Source organism: Chiloscyllium plagiosum, chromosome 37, assembly GCF_004010195.1.
Source record: "Chiloscyllium plagiosum isolate BGI_BamShark_2017 chromosome 37, ASM401019v2, whole genome shotgun sequence".
Lineage (NCBI taxonomy): Eukaryota > Metazoa > Chordata > Chondrichthyes > Orectolobiformes > Hemiscylliidae > Chiloscyllium > Chiloscyllium plagiosum.
In genome coordinates, this window is record NC_057746.1 from 33,122,720 (window position 1) to 33,139,196 (window position 16,477).

Genomic DNA, 16,477 nt, shown 5'->3' on the forward strand with positions numbered 1-16,477 from the left:
AGACAGTGTGAATGTGTGTGTGTGTGTGAGAGAGAATGTGTGTGAGAGAGAGAGTGTGTGTCTGTGACAGAGAGAGTGTGTGAGAGCATGTGAGCCTGTATGTTTAGCTGTCCATTGAAAAACTCAAGGCTGGCAGAGTCTTGGTCCATGTCTGGTCTGGGAGCTGAGAGACAGCTTACTGGTTCTTATTGTAGCAAACATAGAATATACAAGCAGTAGGCCATTCAGCCCATTGAGCGCAATCCACACTCTGTCTCAGCGCCATGCTCCAACTCCCATCCCACACTTCATTCCACCTTCAAGCTTCAGAACTCTCTTTCTCTCTTAAATAGAATCAGTGCCTCTGTCTTCACAGCTTTCTGTGATAGGGAATCCCACAGGCTTAACATCCTCTGGGTGAGAGAATTTCTCCTTATCTCTGTCTGAAATTGTCTATCCGATATCCTGAAACCACAAGTCCTTGTTCTCGACTCTTCCCTACTCCAAACACACATCTATGGAAACAATATCCCTGCATCCTGTCTGTCCAGCTCTGTCATAATTGTATATATTTCAGTGAGATCCCCTCCAATTTTCAAAATCCAGGTTTGGTCATGCCCCTAACGCTAACCTTTAGTGAATCTCTCCTCATGAACCAAAGCTGCCAGCCCAGGGACTAGTCTGGTGAAGGCTCTCTGCATTCTCTCTATGGCAGAGGTATTGTTTGGGTAAGGAGGCCAGAACTATCCACAATCCTCCAGATGCAGTCTCACCAAGGTCCTGCCCAGCTGCAATAAGACTTCCTTGCTTCTGTACTCAATGATCAGTTTACAAGGACACCCAAGTCCCTTTGTATAATAGTATGTCCTTTCACTTTGCACAATAACGTCCATTTATGGGACTTTATGCAAAATTTTCTGAAACTTCAAGTGCACCACATCCATCTGTTCTCCCTCATCAATTTCATGAGGTAAGTCCTAAATAAATTTCAGTCAGTTTCTCAGTCACCGTTTGCTTGTCAGAAATCTAAATTAACTTTGCGTAAGCTCTTTGGGAATTTTAAAGTGCCCTGCTAAATTGTCCTTAATGACAGACTCCAGCATTGTCTCTCTCGTACTGATCATAAGGCCATAAGAAACAGGAACAGGAGGAGGCCACTCAGCCCCTTGAGCCTGCTCTGCCAATCAGTAGGATCACAGCTGATCCGATACGCCTCAGGTCCACTTAGAGCCATGGAGATACTCAGCACAGAAACATGACCCTTCAGTCCAACTTGTCCATGCTGACTAGATATCCTAGATACATCTGATCCCATTTGCCAGCACTTGACCCATATCCCTCCAATCTCTTCCTATTCATATACCCATCCAGATGCCTTTTAAATGCTGTAATTGTACCAGCCTCCATCACTTCCTTTGGCAGCTTATTCCATACACGCACCACTCTCTGTGTGAAAAACATTGCCCCTGAGGTCCTTTTAAATTTTTCCCCACTTTATCCCCTCAGTTTTGGTCTCCCCCACCCCAGGGAAAAGACCTTGACTATTCACCCTATTCATGTCCCTCATGATTTTACAAATCTCTGAGGTCACCCCTCAGCCTCTGATGCTCCAGGGAAAACAGCCCCAGCCTGTTCAGCCTCTCCCTATAACTCAAACCCTCCAATCCTGGCAACATCTTTGCAAATCTTTTCTTAACCCTTTCGAGTTTCACAACATCCTTCTGATAGGAAGTAGGCCAGAATTGTACACAATATTCCAAAAGTGCCATAAACAATGTCCTATACAGCTACAGCATGACCTCCCAACTCTTACTTTCATGCCCTTTGCCCACTCTTGCTTCCCTGGCAAGAATCTATCGATCTCAGTATACACCACGACTCTACCCCCACAGCTCTCTGTGGCAAGGGATTCCATTGACTCACAATCCTCTAGGGGAAGAGATTCCTCCTCACCTCAGTCTGAAATTGGCACCCTTTCATTCTGAGATGTGGTCCTCTGGTCCCAGACTCTCCCTTGAGAGGAAACATCTTCTCAGTCTTCACCCTATCAAGCCCCTTTCGATTCAATGTGCCCACCTCTCATTTGTTGTGGAATCTTGCTGTGCACTGTGCATTCCCTGACATTGCTGATATTATGGTCCAACCTTCAGTGTGTGTGAAATGACCAGACTTGCCCTGAGGGTAGAGGGTGAATAGCGCAGTTTTCCCAGTGACTTTGTAATGTCCTGTTGCTGCAGTGCGATAAAAGCAGAACAAGTGAATGAGGGCTGACTGATAACTGCAATAAAAGGAGTCAGTGCTGAGAGATGCCTGGTGCTAGAGAGTCTTCGATCGATGCAATGAAAAATTAATCTGCTGATTTACAGGCCAGCACTGAGCCTGGGAGCAGCGCAGTTTCCAGGAGCCTCTCAATGGGCGGGCAGCTTTTTCCAGGCAGCGAAGTTTCCCATTGACAGAATATTAACCCCCACTCTCCCCCCACCCCCAAGCACCCTCTGTCTGCACCAGCCCCAGAATACTGCCTGCTAACCTCTCCATTTACTGCTACAGCCTTATCACCCAATCCCTGTTCCACGTGTCCCACTCTCCTCCCACACTGGGGCATGGCACATTGCAAGGCAGTATAAGAAGGCCTTTCGGCCCATCAGATCCATGTCAGCTACCCTGGAAATTCCAGTGTGTCTCTGTTTCCCAGAGGTTCTGGGGATTGGGGTGAGCAGCGGAGTCCAGAGGGAATTGACTGTGTAGACCTCATGGGGCAACCCCAAGACTGCTGGGGGAACAACAATTATCGACATCATATACACATGCGCACACACACACACGCACACTAATACATTCTCAAGAAGACACATTCCTGAGGGAGTGCCACGTTTGAGATGGTCAGTACTGAGGGAGAGCCACACTGTCAGAGGGTCAGTGCTGAGGGAGTGCTGCACTGTCACAGGGTCAGTACTGAGGGAGTGCCGCACTGTCAGAGGGTCAGTGCTGAGGGAGAGCCACACTGTCAGAGGTTCAGTACTGAGGGAGTGCCACTCTGTCACAGGGTCACTACTGAGGGAGTGCCGCACTGTCAGAGGGTCAGTGCTGAGGGGGTGCCGCACTGTCAGAGGGTCTGTACTGAGGGAGTGCCACACTGTCACAGGGTCAGTACTGAGGGAGTGCTGCACTGTCAGAGGGTCAGTGCTGAGGGAGTGCCGCACTGTCACAGGGTCAGTAATTAGGAAGTACCGCACTGTCAGAGGGTCAGTGCTGAGGGAGTGCCACATTGTCAGAGGGTCAGTACTGAGGGAGTGCCGCACCATCAGTGGGTCAGTCTGAGGGAGTGCTGCACTGTCAGAGGGTCAGTACTGAGGGAGGCCTGCACTGAGAGGGTCAGTGCTGACGGAGTGCTGCACTGTTGGAGGATCAGTACTGAGTGAGTGAGGCACTGTCAGAGGGATAGTACTGAGGGGATGTTGCACTGAGAGAGGGTCAGTACTGAGGGAATGCTGTACTCTTGGAGGGGTATTACATAACTCTTTGATTAATGTATTGATCATCTGATTAAATATCTCCAAACGTGGCTCTGTGTCATGTTTCGCTCAGGCTGCTGTGAAATGCCTTTCATGTTTTATTGCAGGATTGCACTGCCTCAATGTGAGTTTTCCTTTGTGACTTTGCTGTGCTCTCTGATCACTGTATTATGACCACTGAGCTGTTCCTTTCTTTCAGCACCTAGCCTCCAGTGCGGAATCTGACCTGGGTTTGGATTATGCAGAGAATGGTAGCAGATCAAGGCGGAAGAAGCAACTGTAAGTACCTTCACTCAATATCACGATCAGCACTGTGCTGTGTGGATCTGTGTTGTGTGGATCTGTGTTGTGAGGAGCTGTGTTGTGAGGAGCTGTGTTGTGTGGAGCTGTGTTGTGTGGAGCTGTGTTGTGTGGATCTGTGTTGTGTGGAGCTGTGTTGTGTGCAGCTGTATTGTGTGGAGCTGTGTTGTGAGGAGCTGTGTTGTGTGGAGCACTGTCAGAGGGTCAGTATTGAGGGAGTGCCGCACTGTTGGAGGGTCAGTGCTGAGGGAGTGCTGCACTGTCAGAGGGTCAGTACTGAAGGAGTGCCGCACTGTCAGAGGGACAGTACTGAGGGAGTGCCGCACTGTCAGAGGGTCAGTATTGAGGGAGTGCCGCACTGTTGGAGGGTCAGTGCTGAGGGAGTGCTGCACTGTCAGAGGGTCAGTACTGAAGGAGTGCCGCACTGTCAGAGGGACAGTACTGAGGGAGTGCCGCACTGTCAGAGGGTCAGTATTGAGGGAGTGCCGCACTGTTGGAGGGTCAGTGCTGAGGGAGTGCTGCACTGTCAGAGGGTCAGTGCTGAGGGAGTGCCGCACTGTCACAGGGTCAGTAATTAGGAAGTACCGCACTGTCAGAGGGTCAGTGCTGAGGGAGTGCCACATTGTCAGAGGGTCAGTACTGAGGGAGTGCCGCACCATCAGTGGGTCAGTCTGAGGGAGTGCTGCACTGTCAGAGGGTCAGTACTGAGGGAGGCCTGCACTGAGAGGGTCAGTGCTGACGGAGTGCTGCACTGTTGGAGGATCAGTACTGAGTGAGTGAGGCACTGTCAGAGGGATAGTACTGAGGGGATGTTGCACTGAGAGAGGGTCAGTACTGAGGGAATGCTGTACTCTTGGAGGGGTATTACATAACTCTTTGATTAATGTATTGATCATCTGATTAAATATCTCCAAACGTGGCTCTGTGTCATGTTTCGCTCAGGCTGCTGTGAAATGCCTTTCATGTTTTATTGCAGGATTGCACTGCCTCAATGTGAGTTTTCCTTTGTGACTTTGCTGTGCTCTCTGATCACTGTATTATGACCACTGAGCTGTTCCTTTCTTTCAGCACCTAGCCTCCAGTGCGGAATCTGACCTGGGTTTGGATTATGCAGAGAATGGTAGCAGATCAAGGCGGAAGAAGCAACTGTAAGTACCTTCACTCAATATCACGATCGGCGCTGTGCTGTGTGGATCTGTGTTGTGTGGATCTGTGTTGTGAGGAGCTGTGTTGTGAGGAGCTGTGTTGTGTGGAGCTGTGTTGTGTGGAGCTGTGTTGTGTGGATCTGTGTTGTGTGGAGCTGTGTTGTGTGTGAGGAGCTGTGTTGTGAGGCACTGTGTTGTGTGGAGCTGTGTTGTGTGGAGCTGTGTTGTGTGGAGCTGTGTTGTGTGGAGCTGTGTTGTGAGGCACTGTGTTGTCTTGTGTTTTGATTAAATTCAGGGCTCTTATTTGTCCTGATGGATGTTACGGATCTGGATTTTGGTGTGCAGGGAACAATTTCAAATTTTGCAGATGGCAGTAAACTTGTGAACATTGCATGGAGGGCTCCAAAACCATTTCCCCGAAAGAATTTAAAAATACATCTTTTTTAATACGTGAAAACAAATCTTAACAGGACTTATACACTCAATCGAGAGTGTTGCTGAACAAAGAGACCTTGGAGTGCAGGTTCATAGCTCCTTAAAAGTGGAGTTACAGGTAGATAGAATAATGAAGAAGGCGTTTGGTATGCTTTCCTTTATTGAGTACCGGAGTTGGGAGGTCTTGTTGCGACTGTACAGGACATAGGTTGGAACACTTTTGGAATTTTGCTTGCAATTCTGGTCTTCCTATCGGAAGGATATTGTGGGACTTGAAAGGGTTCAGAAAAGATTTACAAGGATGTTGCCAGGGTTGAAGGAGATGAGCTATAGGGGGCGGTTGAATAGTCTAGGGCTGTTTTCCCTGGAGTGTCGGAGGCTGAGATTTATAAAATCATGAGGGGCGTGGAATAGATAAATAGACAAAGTCTCTTCCTTGGGGTGGGGGAGTCCAGAACTAGAGGGCATAGGTTTAGGATGAGAGGGGAAAGGTATAAAAGAGACCTAAAGGGCAACTTTTTCATGTAGAGGGTGGTACGTGTATGGAATGAGCTGCCAGAGGAAGTGGTGGAGGCTGGTACAATTACAATATTTAAAAGGCATCTGGATGGGTATATGAATAGGAAGGGTTTGGAGGGATATGGGCCGGGTGCTGGCAGATGGGACTAGATTGGATTGGGATATCTGGTCGGCATGGACGGGTTGGACCGAAGGGTCTGTTTCTGTGCTGTATGTCTCTATGACTCTATGGCTCCATGTGGAACCAGAATGACTCTGAGTGGATCATTAAGTCCAGCTCCATGAATTCAGAGCTTGTCAGGGAGAGGTCAGAAGGAGTCAGAGCTCATGGTCAGTGGTCTCCCCAAGAATAACAGAATGGGTCTGACTGGGACAAGGTGCCTCACCTGTGCCAAACGATATCATCCACTCCTTCAGCTCGGCTTATAAAACTGAACTGGACAGCAGTGAGTTATCAATGAGGCCCAATGTGTCTTTTGACATTTAACCACAGTCAGGGGCTACAGGGATGGGTTTCCATACAGAGCTGTGCTCGTGGTTTGTCCCTACCTGTCGTCATGGTAACGCTGAAGGGACATCTGTGTAAATGTCACAGAGCAGAATCAGTCTTGACTGAAACATGGATTGATCCTGGATTAACATCGAATGAATGTCCCCGTGCCAGGAAACAGACAGCTCGCCTCACGCGGAGAGTGTGGTGTGTTAGATAACATTGCTGGGACGGTCAATACAGAAACAACTAGCTTTCACATTCACACTAAGCTGAGCTTGTAATGTCACAGACCAGCCCAACGCAGTGAGCAGCAACTTCACAAAAACTATTGGAGACCAAGTCACAAAAGAATATTACCAAGTTGGTGGAGTGGGTAGATCAGTGGCAGATGTACTTCTGTGCAGGGAAGTGTGGGGTGATGCACATTAGCAGGAAGAACATTGAAATTGTGTATAAAAAGGGGTTACAAGCCTAAAGGGGGTGTAGGAGAAGAGGAAGCTGGGCACACAGATCATTGAAGGCAGCAGAACAGGTGGAGAGAGCAGGGAATAAAGCACACAGTGTCTTCAGTGTCATTCACAGGAGCATAGAGTACAAGAGCAAAGAGGTGGTGTTGAACTTGCTCTTGTTAGGGCTTGACTGGAGTGTTATGTATAGTTTGGATGCCACATTATAGGAAAGGTGTGAACACATTGGACAGAGTGCAGAAGCAATTTACAAGAATGGTTCCAGGGATGAGGAACTTCAGTGATGAGGATAGATTGAAGAAGTTGGGATTGGTCTTCCTGGAGGGAAGAAAGCTGAGGGGAGATTTGATCGAGGTTTTTAAAGTCATGAGCCAGGCCGGATAGTGTAGGTCGGGAGAAGCTGTCCCCACTCGTAAAAGCAGCAAGAATGAGAGGGCATAGATCGAATGTGGTGTGCAAAAGAATTAATGGACAAGTGTGATGTGATTCACTTTGTTCGGAGTAACCGGAATGCAAAGTACTGGGCTAATGGTAAGATTTTTGGTAGTGTAGATGAGCAGAGAGATCTCGGTGTCCAGGTACACAGATCCTTGAAAGTTGCCACCCAGGTTGACAGGGTTGTTAGCAAGGCAGACAGTGTTTTAGCTTTTATTAATAGAGGGATCGAGTTCCGGAACCATGAGGTTATGCTACAGCTGTACAAAACTCTAGTGCGGCCACACTTGGAGTATTGTGTACAGTTCTGGTCACCGCATTATAAGAAGGATGTGGAAGCTTTGGAAAGGGTGCAGAGGAGATTTACTAGGATGTTGCATGGTATGGAGGGAAGATCTTATGAGGAAAGGCTGAGGGACTTGAAGCTGTTTTCTTAAGAGAAGAAAGTTGAGAGGTGACTTAATAGAGACATACAAGATAATCAGAGGGTTAGATACGGTGGACAGGGAGAGCCTTTTTCCAAGAATGGTGACAGCGAGCACGAGGGGGCATAGCTTTAAATTGAGAGGTGATAGATATAGGAAGATGTCAGAGGTAGTTTCTTTACTCAGAGAGTAGTAAGGGTATGGAATGCTTTGCCTGCTTTAAGTACATTTAAGTCATCATTGGACAAGCATATGGACATACATGGAATAGTGTAGGTTAGATGGGCTTCAGATTGGTATGACAGGTCGGCGCAACATCGAGGGCCAAAGGGCCAGCACTGCACTGTAATGTTCTATGTTCTAAGGGTGGAGTAGGGACGATCCTGTTCACTTAGTGAGTAATGAGGGTCTGGCGCACACTGCCTGGAAATGTGGGGTCAGATTCGATCGAGGCACACAAAAGAGACATTGGATGGTTATTCAGATCGAAACAGTAGGCAGAGAGATGGAGAAAAGGCTGGAGGTTGGCACTGAGTGATAAAACCAGCATGATGGGCTGAATGGCAACCTGCACTGTAACTGTTCTGAGATTCGATGAAGAGCAGATATTAGCAGAGGTGCCTAAAGCTCCCTCAGTGATGCAAATTTTCAGGAGCGTTTCAAAGAGGGAAGGGGATTTCAGAGCACTGAGTCCAGGCTGCCAACTCTGGGAATAGTTTACGGGGTTGAACTGAGGGGGAGAGTAGAATTGGGGGAAACTCCAATGACAGCAAACAGTTGGTATGTTGCCCTCAACACAAGAGGATATGAGTCCAGGTATGAAGTTCCATTGTGTAGAACACTGTGGATGGAGTACAGTGAGCAGCTCAGGTCCCCTCTCTGAATGAAGGCTGTACCAGCCTTGAGGGAGTGCAGCCTGATTCCTGGGGATAGGGAGACTGTCTGATGGGATGACACTGGGCCAGTAGGCCCTGGAGTATTGGAAAATGTGAGCTGATCTCGTCGCACGTTAAAGCATTCTTCTGAGAGCCAGACTGAATAGACGCTGAAAGGATGTTTCCCCGGGCTGTAGGGTTGAAAAGACAAACTATTTAAGACTGAGGTGAGGAGCAACCACCTGCCTCAGATGGTGGAGAAGGTTTGCAATTCTCTGCCTCAGGGATTGAGCAGAGATTGACAGAGATCGATCAGTGCAGAGGGAGATGGGGATGGTGAGGGAATGGTGAGGTAGAAGAGGCACCATGATCCAGCACAACAGAACAGGACTGAGGGCCTGAATGGCCACCTCCTGCTCCTATATTCCTGATGACCTGATGTCATTCTGATGTAGCTGCTCACGCACATGCTCAGTATTTATTCCCAGAGGAGAGGGATGACGAACAGGAATGTAAAATAGCTCCGTTAGCTCCACACGGGAAGCCAGGGAGTGACTTTGGACTGATAGATATGGACTGCACCAAGTGTAAGTCAGCTGGACTCATTCCATTCTCAATGATCCTGAGCTCAGGCTGATCCACTCACCCCTCGCGCTCTCCTGTGGGACTTCCCAATTATTTGATTTTGTGGTTTCTTACCTCCCTCAGGGGCAGTCGCCTGGGCTTCCTCCGGAAGTGGAATGATGCCTGTGCTAAGAATGACTTGAATTCCCTGAGGTAAGGTGTCTCCACTCAGTCACAGGATCAAAACTCTCTTCATTTGTTGCTTTCCTCATCTCCAGCACACCTCTCCTCGGCCCATCTCCCCTCCACCCGTCCCTCCTTCCCTCTCCATTCCTTTACTCTCCTGTTCCAGCCATTCCCTTTCTCTCCCCCTCTCTAGGGTTTTTTTAAATTCCTTAATTTCATTGCCGGTCCGCCCCATCCCTGGGACTGGCTGGGACAGTGGGTCAGACACTATCCTTTATCCACTCCCCCTTGGACTGGGTGGAAACAGCGGGTCAGACATTGTCCTTTCCTTCTTCCTCTGGGACTGGGTAGGACAGTGGGTCAGACACTGTCCTGCCCCTCTCCTCCCTCTGGGACTGGGTGGGACAGTGGGTCAGACACTGTCCTGCCCCTCTCCTCCCTCTGGGACTGGGTGAGACAGTGGGTCAAACACTGTCCTTCCCCCTCCCTCTGAGACTGGGTGGGGTAGTGGGTCAGACACTGTGCTTGCCCCCTCCCTCTGGGACTGAGTGGGACAGTGAGTCTAACACTGTCCTTCCCCCCCCCCCCCCTCCCTCTGGGACTGGCTGAGACAGTGGGACAGACACCGTCCTTCCCCTATCCCTCTGGGACTAGGGGAGACAGTGGGTCAGACACTGTCCTCACCCCCCCCCACTCTCCCTATGGGACTGGGTGGGACAGTGGGTCAGACACTGTCCTTCCCCCCTCCTCCCTTTGGGACTGGGTGAGACAGAAGGTCAGACACTGTCCCTCCCCCCTCCTCCCTCTGGGACTGGGTGAGACAGTGGGTCAGACACTGTCCTTCTCCCCTCCTCCCTCTGGGAGTGGGTGGGACAGTGGGTCAGACACTGTCTTTCCCCCCCCCGCTCCCCCTCCCTCTGGGACTGGCTGAGACAATGGGTCAGACACTGTCCCTCCCCCCTCCTCCCTCTGGGACTGGGGGAGACAGTGGGTCAGACATTGTCCTTCCAGCCCCCTGCCTCCCTCTGGGACTGGGGGAGACAGTGGGTCAGACACTGTCTTTTCCCCCCTCCTCCCTCTGAGACTGGCTGGGACAGTGGGTCAGACACTGTCCTTTCCCTCCTCCCTATGGGACTGGCTGAGACAGTGGGTCAGACACTGTCCTTTCCTCCCTCCCTATGGGACTGTCTGGGATAATGGGTCAAACACTGTCGTTCCCCCCTCCTCCCTCTGGGACTGGGTGAGATAGTGGGTCAGACACTGTCCTTTCCCCCCTCCCTATGGGACTGGGTACGACAGTGGTCAAACACTGTCCTTCCCTCCCTCCCTATGGGACTGCGGGAGACAGTGGGTCAGACACTGTCCTTTCCTCCCTCCTATGGGACTGGGTACGACAGTGGGTCAAACACTGTCCTTCCCTCCCTCCCTATGGGACTGGGTGAGCCAGTGGGTCAGACCCTGTCCTTCCAGACCCCTCCCTGCCCTCTGGGACTAGCTGAGACAGTGGGTCAGATACCGTCCTTCCCCCCTACCTATGGGACTGGGGGAGACAGTGAGTCAGACACTGTCCTTTCCTCCCTCCCTATGGGACTGAGTGGGATTGTAGGTCAGACACTGTCCTTCACCCCTCCTCCCTCTGGGACTGGGTGAGACTGTGGGTCAGACATTGTCATTCCAGCCCCCTGCCTGCCCTCTGGGACTGGGTGAGACAGCGGGTCAGACACTGTCCTTCCCCCCATCCTCGTTCTGGGACTGGTTGGGACAGGGGTCAGACACTGTCCTTTCCCCCTCCCTCTGGGACTGAGTGAGCCAGTTGGTCAGACCCTGTCCTTCCAGCCCCCCACCTGCCCTCTGGGACTGGGTGGGACAGTGGGTCAGACATTGTCCTTCCAGCCCCCCCACCTGCCCTCTGGGACTGGGTGAGCCAGTTGGTCAGACCCTGTCCTTCCAGCCCCCCCACCTGCCCTCTGGGACTGGGTGGGACAGTGGGTCAGACATTGTCCTTCCAACCCCCCCCCTCCTCCCTCTGGGACTGGGTGAGCCAGTGGGTCAGACCCTGTCCTTCCAGCCCCCGCCTGCCTGCTGGGACTGGGTGGTCTGCTGAATAAAAGCTGTCTTCCTTTGGCTGTCTGGTTTCTGACGGACTGTTGTTGTGTTTTGTCTCCAGGCCGACAGCAGAGGAAGTCGTGCAGTGGGGAGAATCCCTGGGCAATTTATTAGCTCATCGATGTGAGTACCTTAGTGTGTGAGAGAGAGGCTCACTGAATACATGTGTGTGTGACATCAGGAGGGTGTGTGTGAAGGTGTACACACAGCACCGAGAGCGTAAGAGATGTCTTTGATGTTGTTTAAGGTTGGAGGAGAAATGAACAAATGGAGAATTTGATTGATGGAGAGATCGATACAGACACGAAACGAGGGGGCGAAGGTGAGATTGCTGGATAGATGGGTGATAGATAGATATTAATTATTAGACAGGGATAGATGGATTAAGAGATCAATATTGATTGATTGGTTACTGGATGGAATATTGCTGGATGGAAGGATTGAGGGAACGATGAAAGGAGAGATGTAGAGATGTGGAGTGATGAAGAGATACAACTGAGATGGTGAGTGGAGCGATAGATTGTTGGAGAGATCATGGATAGTTGGATAGACAGACAGAGACATGTGAACAGATAGACCGCCAGCGGGAGCCAGAACTGGACTTATGCAGGGATCAATGTAAATTGATGAAAATGAATAAGCTATAAGTAATGGGCAGATTATTTTTTGGCCAATCGATGTCCACTCTGTTCTGAAGTACTCCTATTTATGGTTTCCCCTGGCAGCAGTACCTGTTAGAATCTGATTTCCCTGGAAAGTATCCTTTGTTGAGAATGTGCTGGCACTGTGTTCTACCTCTGTCTATTGTCTGACTGTCTGTTATAAACTTCGCCTGTAGTACCGGGCAGTGTCAACAGATGGTGGTACTGCACAGCTTGGCTGAAACACGGTGGGTGTCGCCCCCTGTGGGAACTGTTGGGGCAGTGCTGTCAGATTTATTTCCAAAAACAGAAGAAGCAGAAATGGCCAAGAGAGAAATTCTTCGCCTCAGTAATGGACTTGTAACCAATAAAATTATTTGAGAGGTTTCCATACTGGAGAGAATCTAATCTAATCTACAGTTTCAAGAGGTTCACTCGTGGATTTATTTTATAGAGTCATAGAGACACTTCAGCAAGGGACCCTTTGGCCCAGCATGTGTGTGATTGTGATCTGATATTCATTAATTCTAATCTAATTTTCCAGGACTCAGCTGGCCATGGATACCATGGCCTTTCAATTAATCATCTAAATACTTTATCAAGGTTGGAAGGGTTCCCACCTCTAACGCTGTTTGAGATAGTGTCTTCCAGATGTCCACCAGATGGGTAAAGAAATTCCCCCCTTTACTATAAAACTGCGGCCCGTATTATTGATCCCGCTCCTAATGGGAATGTTTTTGTTCCCCCATCTACCTTGTCTATGCCCCTCAGAGCTTTGTACACCTCAGTCAGGTTCCCCCTCAGCCTTCTCTCCTCGAAGGAAAATCTCTGCAGTCTCCTTCACAGCCGAACCACTCCAGCCCTGGCAACTTTCTGGTGAATCTCCTCTGTGTCATCCCATCCCTCCTGTAGCGTGGTGACCAGAGCTGCACACTAACTAACAGGATGTTCAGCTCTGGCGCTCTTATATTCAATCATTGCCTCCCCCCTTCAGGACCATGTGAGTGGCCAGAGGGAAGGTTGGGGTGGGGCATTGCCAAAGGCAGGGAAATGTTCAGGACAGCATCGGAGAAGGGGCAGAAGCAACTTGAACATCTCAGCTCGATGGTGGTCGCTCTGAGACGCGAATGCTGCGTGGTGATATACCATCATGTCACGCACTGTGATAATCTCTCAATATCATAGCACCCCTATGATGTGGAAGCAGGCCACGTGGCCCATTGGTCCACACCGACCCTCCAAACAGCACACACCCCCCATCCAGACCCTCTCACTCTGCATTTCTTTCTCACAGCTAACCCACCTAACCTACACATCCCTGGACACAATGGTCAATTTAGCATGTCCAATCCACCCTAACCTGTACATCTTTGGACTGTGGGCACCCAGACTAAAACCCACACAGACACAGGGAGAATGTACAAACTCCATACAGACAGTTGCCTGAGGGTGGAATCGAACCTGGGTTCCTGATGCTGTGAGGCAGCAGTGCTCACCACTGGGACCGTGTCCTCCCAATCCTCAGTGATATGATGGCATTTGCCTTTCATGGTGAGAGGTTTGAAATACAGAAGCAAGGAGGTCTCATTGCAGCTGGACTGGGCCCTGGTGTGGCCCCACCTGGAGGATTGGGAACAAGCTTTGGGGTCTCCTATCTCCAGAAGAGATAGACTCACAATCAGGGGAGCTCAGGGAAGCTCCATTTGACTGATTCCTGGGAAGAGCTGACTTCTTCCCGTGAGGACAGATTGGTTTGGCTGGGCCTATATTCACTGGAGTTTAGAAGAATGAGAGGAAATGTCACAGAAACCTATAAAACTCTGACAGGGCTGGAAGAACTGGAGGAAGCTTTCTCTGGCCAGGATCCAATACAAGGGATCTCAGGATACTGGGAAGACCATTTTGGGCTGAAAGGAGGAGACATATCTTCACTCAGAGTGTGGCATTCCTGTAGAATCCTGTACCACAGAAGCTGTGGAGGCTAATCCACTGAATATGTTTAGGAAAGATCCTTTGGAAGCTCCAAGTGTCATGGGGCATCGCTAGAGAGTGGGAGTGCATATGGTACCAAGAGGGGGGTGGTCAGCACTGCTGAATGTAGCAGAACAGGCTCAGTGGCATAAATGGCTTCCTCCTGATCTCAGGTTCTATGTTTCTCTTATTTCCTCTGGTTTTTCATAAATTTAGCAATTACAAGACCTTAAATTGTGAATGTTGAAGCATCATTGAGTGTATTTCTGATGGATTGAAATTGTTACTCTGTAAATGGACTGTAGTGTGACAGTGAATGTCTTATCTGAAGGTACACATACACATAACGATCCTATCTCTGTCCGGTAACAACAGAGGGCAGTGAACAATGGGTACACCCTCTAACATGGATTAAATCATGACCTGAGAGAGGTCTTTATAAACCTGAAAGACTTCAGTAGGGCAGATGTGACAAAGATATTCCCATTCACTGCGGATGCGAGATGAACATGATTCGGTCACTCATAAATCCCTGGGAGAAAGTGAGGATTGCAGATGCTCGAGATCAGGATCAAAAAAGTTCAGTGCTGGAAATGCACAGCCAGTCAGGCAGCATCTGAGGAGCAGGAGGGTCGAGGCTTGGGCATAAGCCTCATTTCTGATGAAGGGCTTATGCCTAAAACGTCGATTCTCCTGCTGCTCGGATGCTGCCTGACCGGCTCTGCTATTCCAGCACCACACTCATAAATCCTGTTGAGAATTCAGGAAAAAACTCGGATGCCTGGAAAGTGGTGAAGGTTGCTCCCGCAGGGGAAATGTCGTGCATCAATCATCTCTTGGGGAAGCGGGATAAAGACACATGGGAGAAAGGAATAGAGGATAAAGGGTCATGTGGAGCGTGAGCCTATCTCTATGTGTGGTGCACGTTCTGTGTAAAAACCCGGAGAAATCCTCAGGTCCAGGGTGTGGAGTCTGTCGTCAATGTTTGTGTTGGATTGGTTGGGAATATGCAGGGGGAGAGACTTTTTTTAACCCTCAGCGATTATTCCTGCTGTTTTTTTTTATATATTTTTTCATGTGGGCATCACTGGTAAGGCCTACACATTAATCGCCCTTGAATTTCGTGATTTTCTTGGGCCATGGCTGAGAGTCACCCACATTGCTGTGGGTCTGGAGTCACGTGTCAGATTTCCTTGGGAATGAGTGAATGGAATGGATTTTAACAACAATCCATGATCATTACCATGGTCACCATCGCTGAGATTGGCCCGATTTATGAACTGAATTGAAAATCCCATCAGGAGGCGGGATATGAACCACTGTCCCCCAAGCATTGTCCTGGGTGATGAGGCCAGTAGCATTCCCATCGAGCTCCTGCCTCCCGAATCCGGGTGAATGTTGGGAGGGTTCTGGTTGGGGGTAGACGGTGAGAGTGTACAGGCAGAAGTTCCCCATGACCATGCTCTGCTTGCCCCCCTCAGATGGCCTGATTGCCTTCAAAGGTTTCCTTCGCACGGAATTCAGCGATGAGAACATTGAGTTCTGGCTGGCATGCGAGGATTACAGGAACACCAAATCCAACAGCAAACTCACATCCAAAGCCAAGAAGATCTTCGAGGAGTTCATCGATACCCACGCCCCCAGGGAGGTAAGAGCCCACTGGGTTTCTATGCACAGGGACTGAAACGATCCAGCATCTGGGATAGGACCACGTTCCCCTTCCTCAGTCATCTCCATAGCAACCACTCACTCTTACACATGAGGGAATGACCCCTCTCCAGGACCATTGCTCCCAGTCGGAATTGTGGCTCTGAGGGGATAGCAAGAAGGTGCCTGAAAGTTCACACAAAAGGGCAGGTTCTGAGGAGGAGAGCGAGATAGCAAAAGGCAATGAGGGTCCAAGGAGCTCAGGCAGCTGGAGGCTGAGAGGGAGAGAAACCTGATCCGAAGGGCTGAATGGCCCGTAAAGCCAGCTAATGGACATGGGCTGTGTGAATCACTTCCAGCAACACCTTAAGTGGGGTTTGGGGTGGGCTGGAATTCGGGGGGGTGGAGAGACAGCTGGTAAACGCTCTGTGCTGTCACTGACAGTGTCTTACCTAGGGAGGGGGTCACGCATGGACGGAAGGGTGGGAATTAGGAGAGCAGAAATTTACCAACCTGAAATCTAATGTCCTTTTCCACTTGTGTACCCTAACCCCCTTTCTCCTCCATCCCCGCTCTCTCCGACACTCGCTCTCTCCTTCCATCTCTTTCTCCCATTCTCTCTCCATCCCTCTCTCTACTTCCTTCCTTCTCTCTGTCTCTCTATTTCTCTGTCTCTCCCACCTCATCTTTCCCTATATCTCTCCTTCTTTCTCCTTCTCCCTCCCTTTGTCTCTCTCTTTCTCCCTCCTGCCCTGTCCCTTTCTCTATCCTCTC

At 49.9% G+C, this 16,477-nt stretch overlaps 1 protein-coding gene across 3 annotated transcripts in view; it reads left to right on the top strand.

Annotated features, from left to right (window-relative positions):
- LOC122541492 (regulator of G-protein signaling 3-like) overlaps nt 1-16,477 on the top strand; it is an 83,834-nt gene that overhangs the window by 63,523 nt on the left and 3,834 nt on the right. For all 3 annotated transcript variants that reach the window (XM_043678304.1, XM_043678303.1, XM_043678305.1), the window contains exons 3-6: nt 3,694-3,773; nt 9,297-9,365; nt 11,506-11,567; nt 15,538-15,704. In XM_043678304.1, the coding sequence (XP_043534239.1) occupies nt 3,694-3,773; nt 9,297-9,365; nt 11,506-11,567; nt 15,538-15,704 (378 nt within the window). The remainder of the gene's footprint in view (nt 1-3,693; nt 3,774-9,296; nt 9,366-11,505; nt 11,568-15,537; nt 15,705-16,477) is intronic.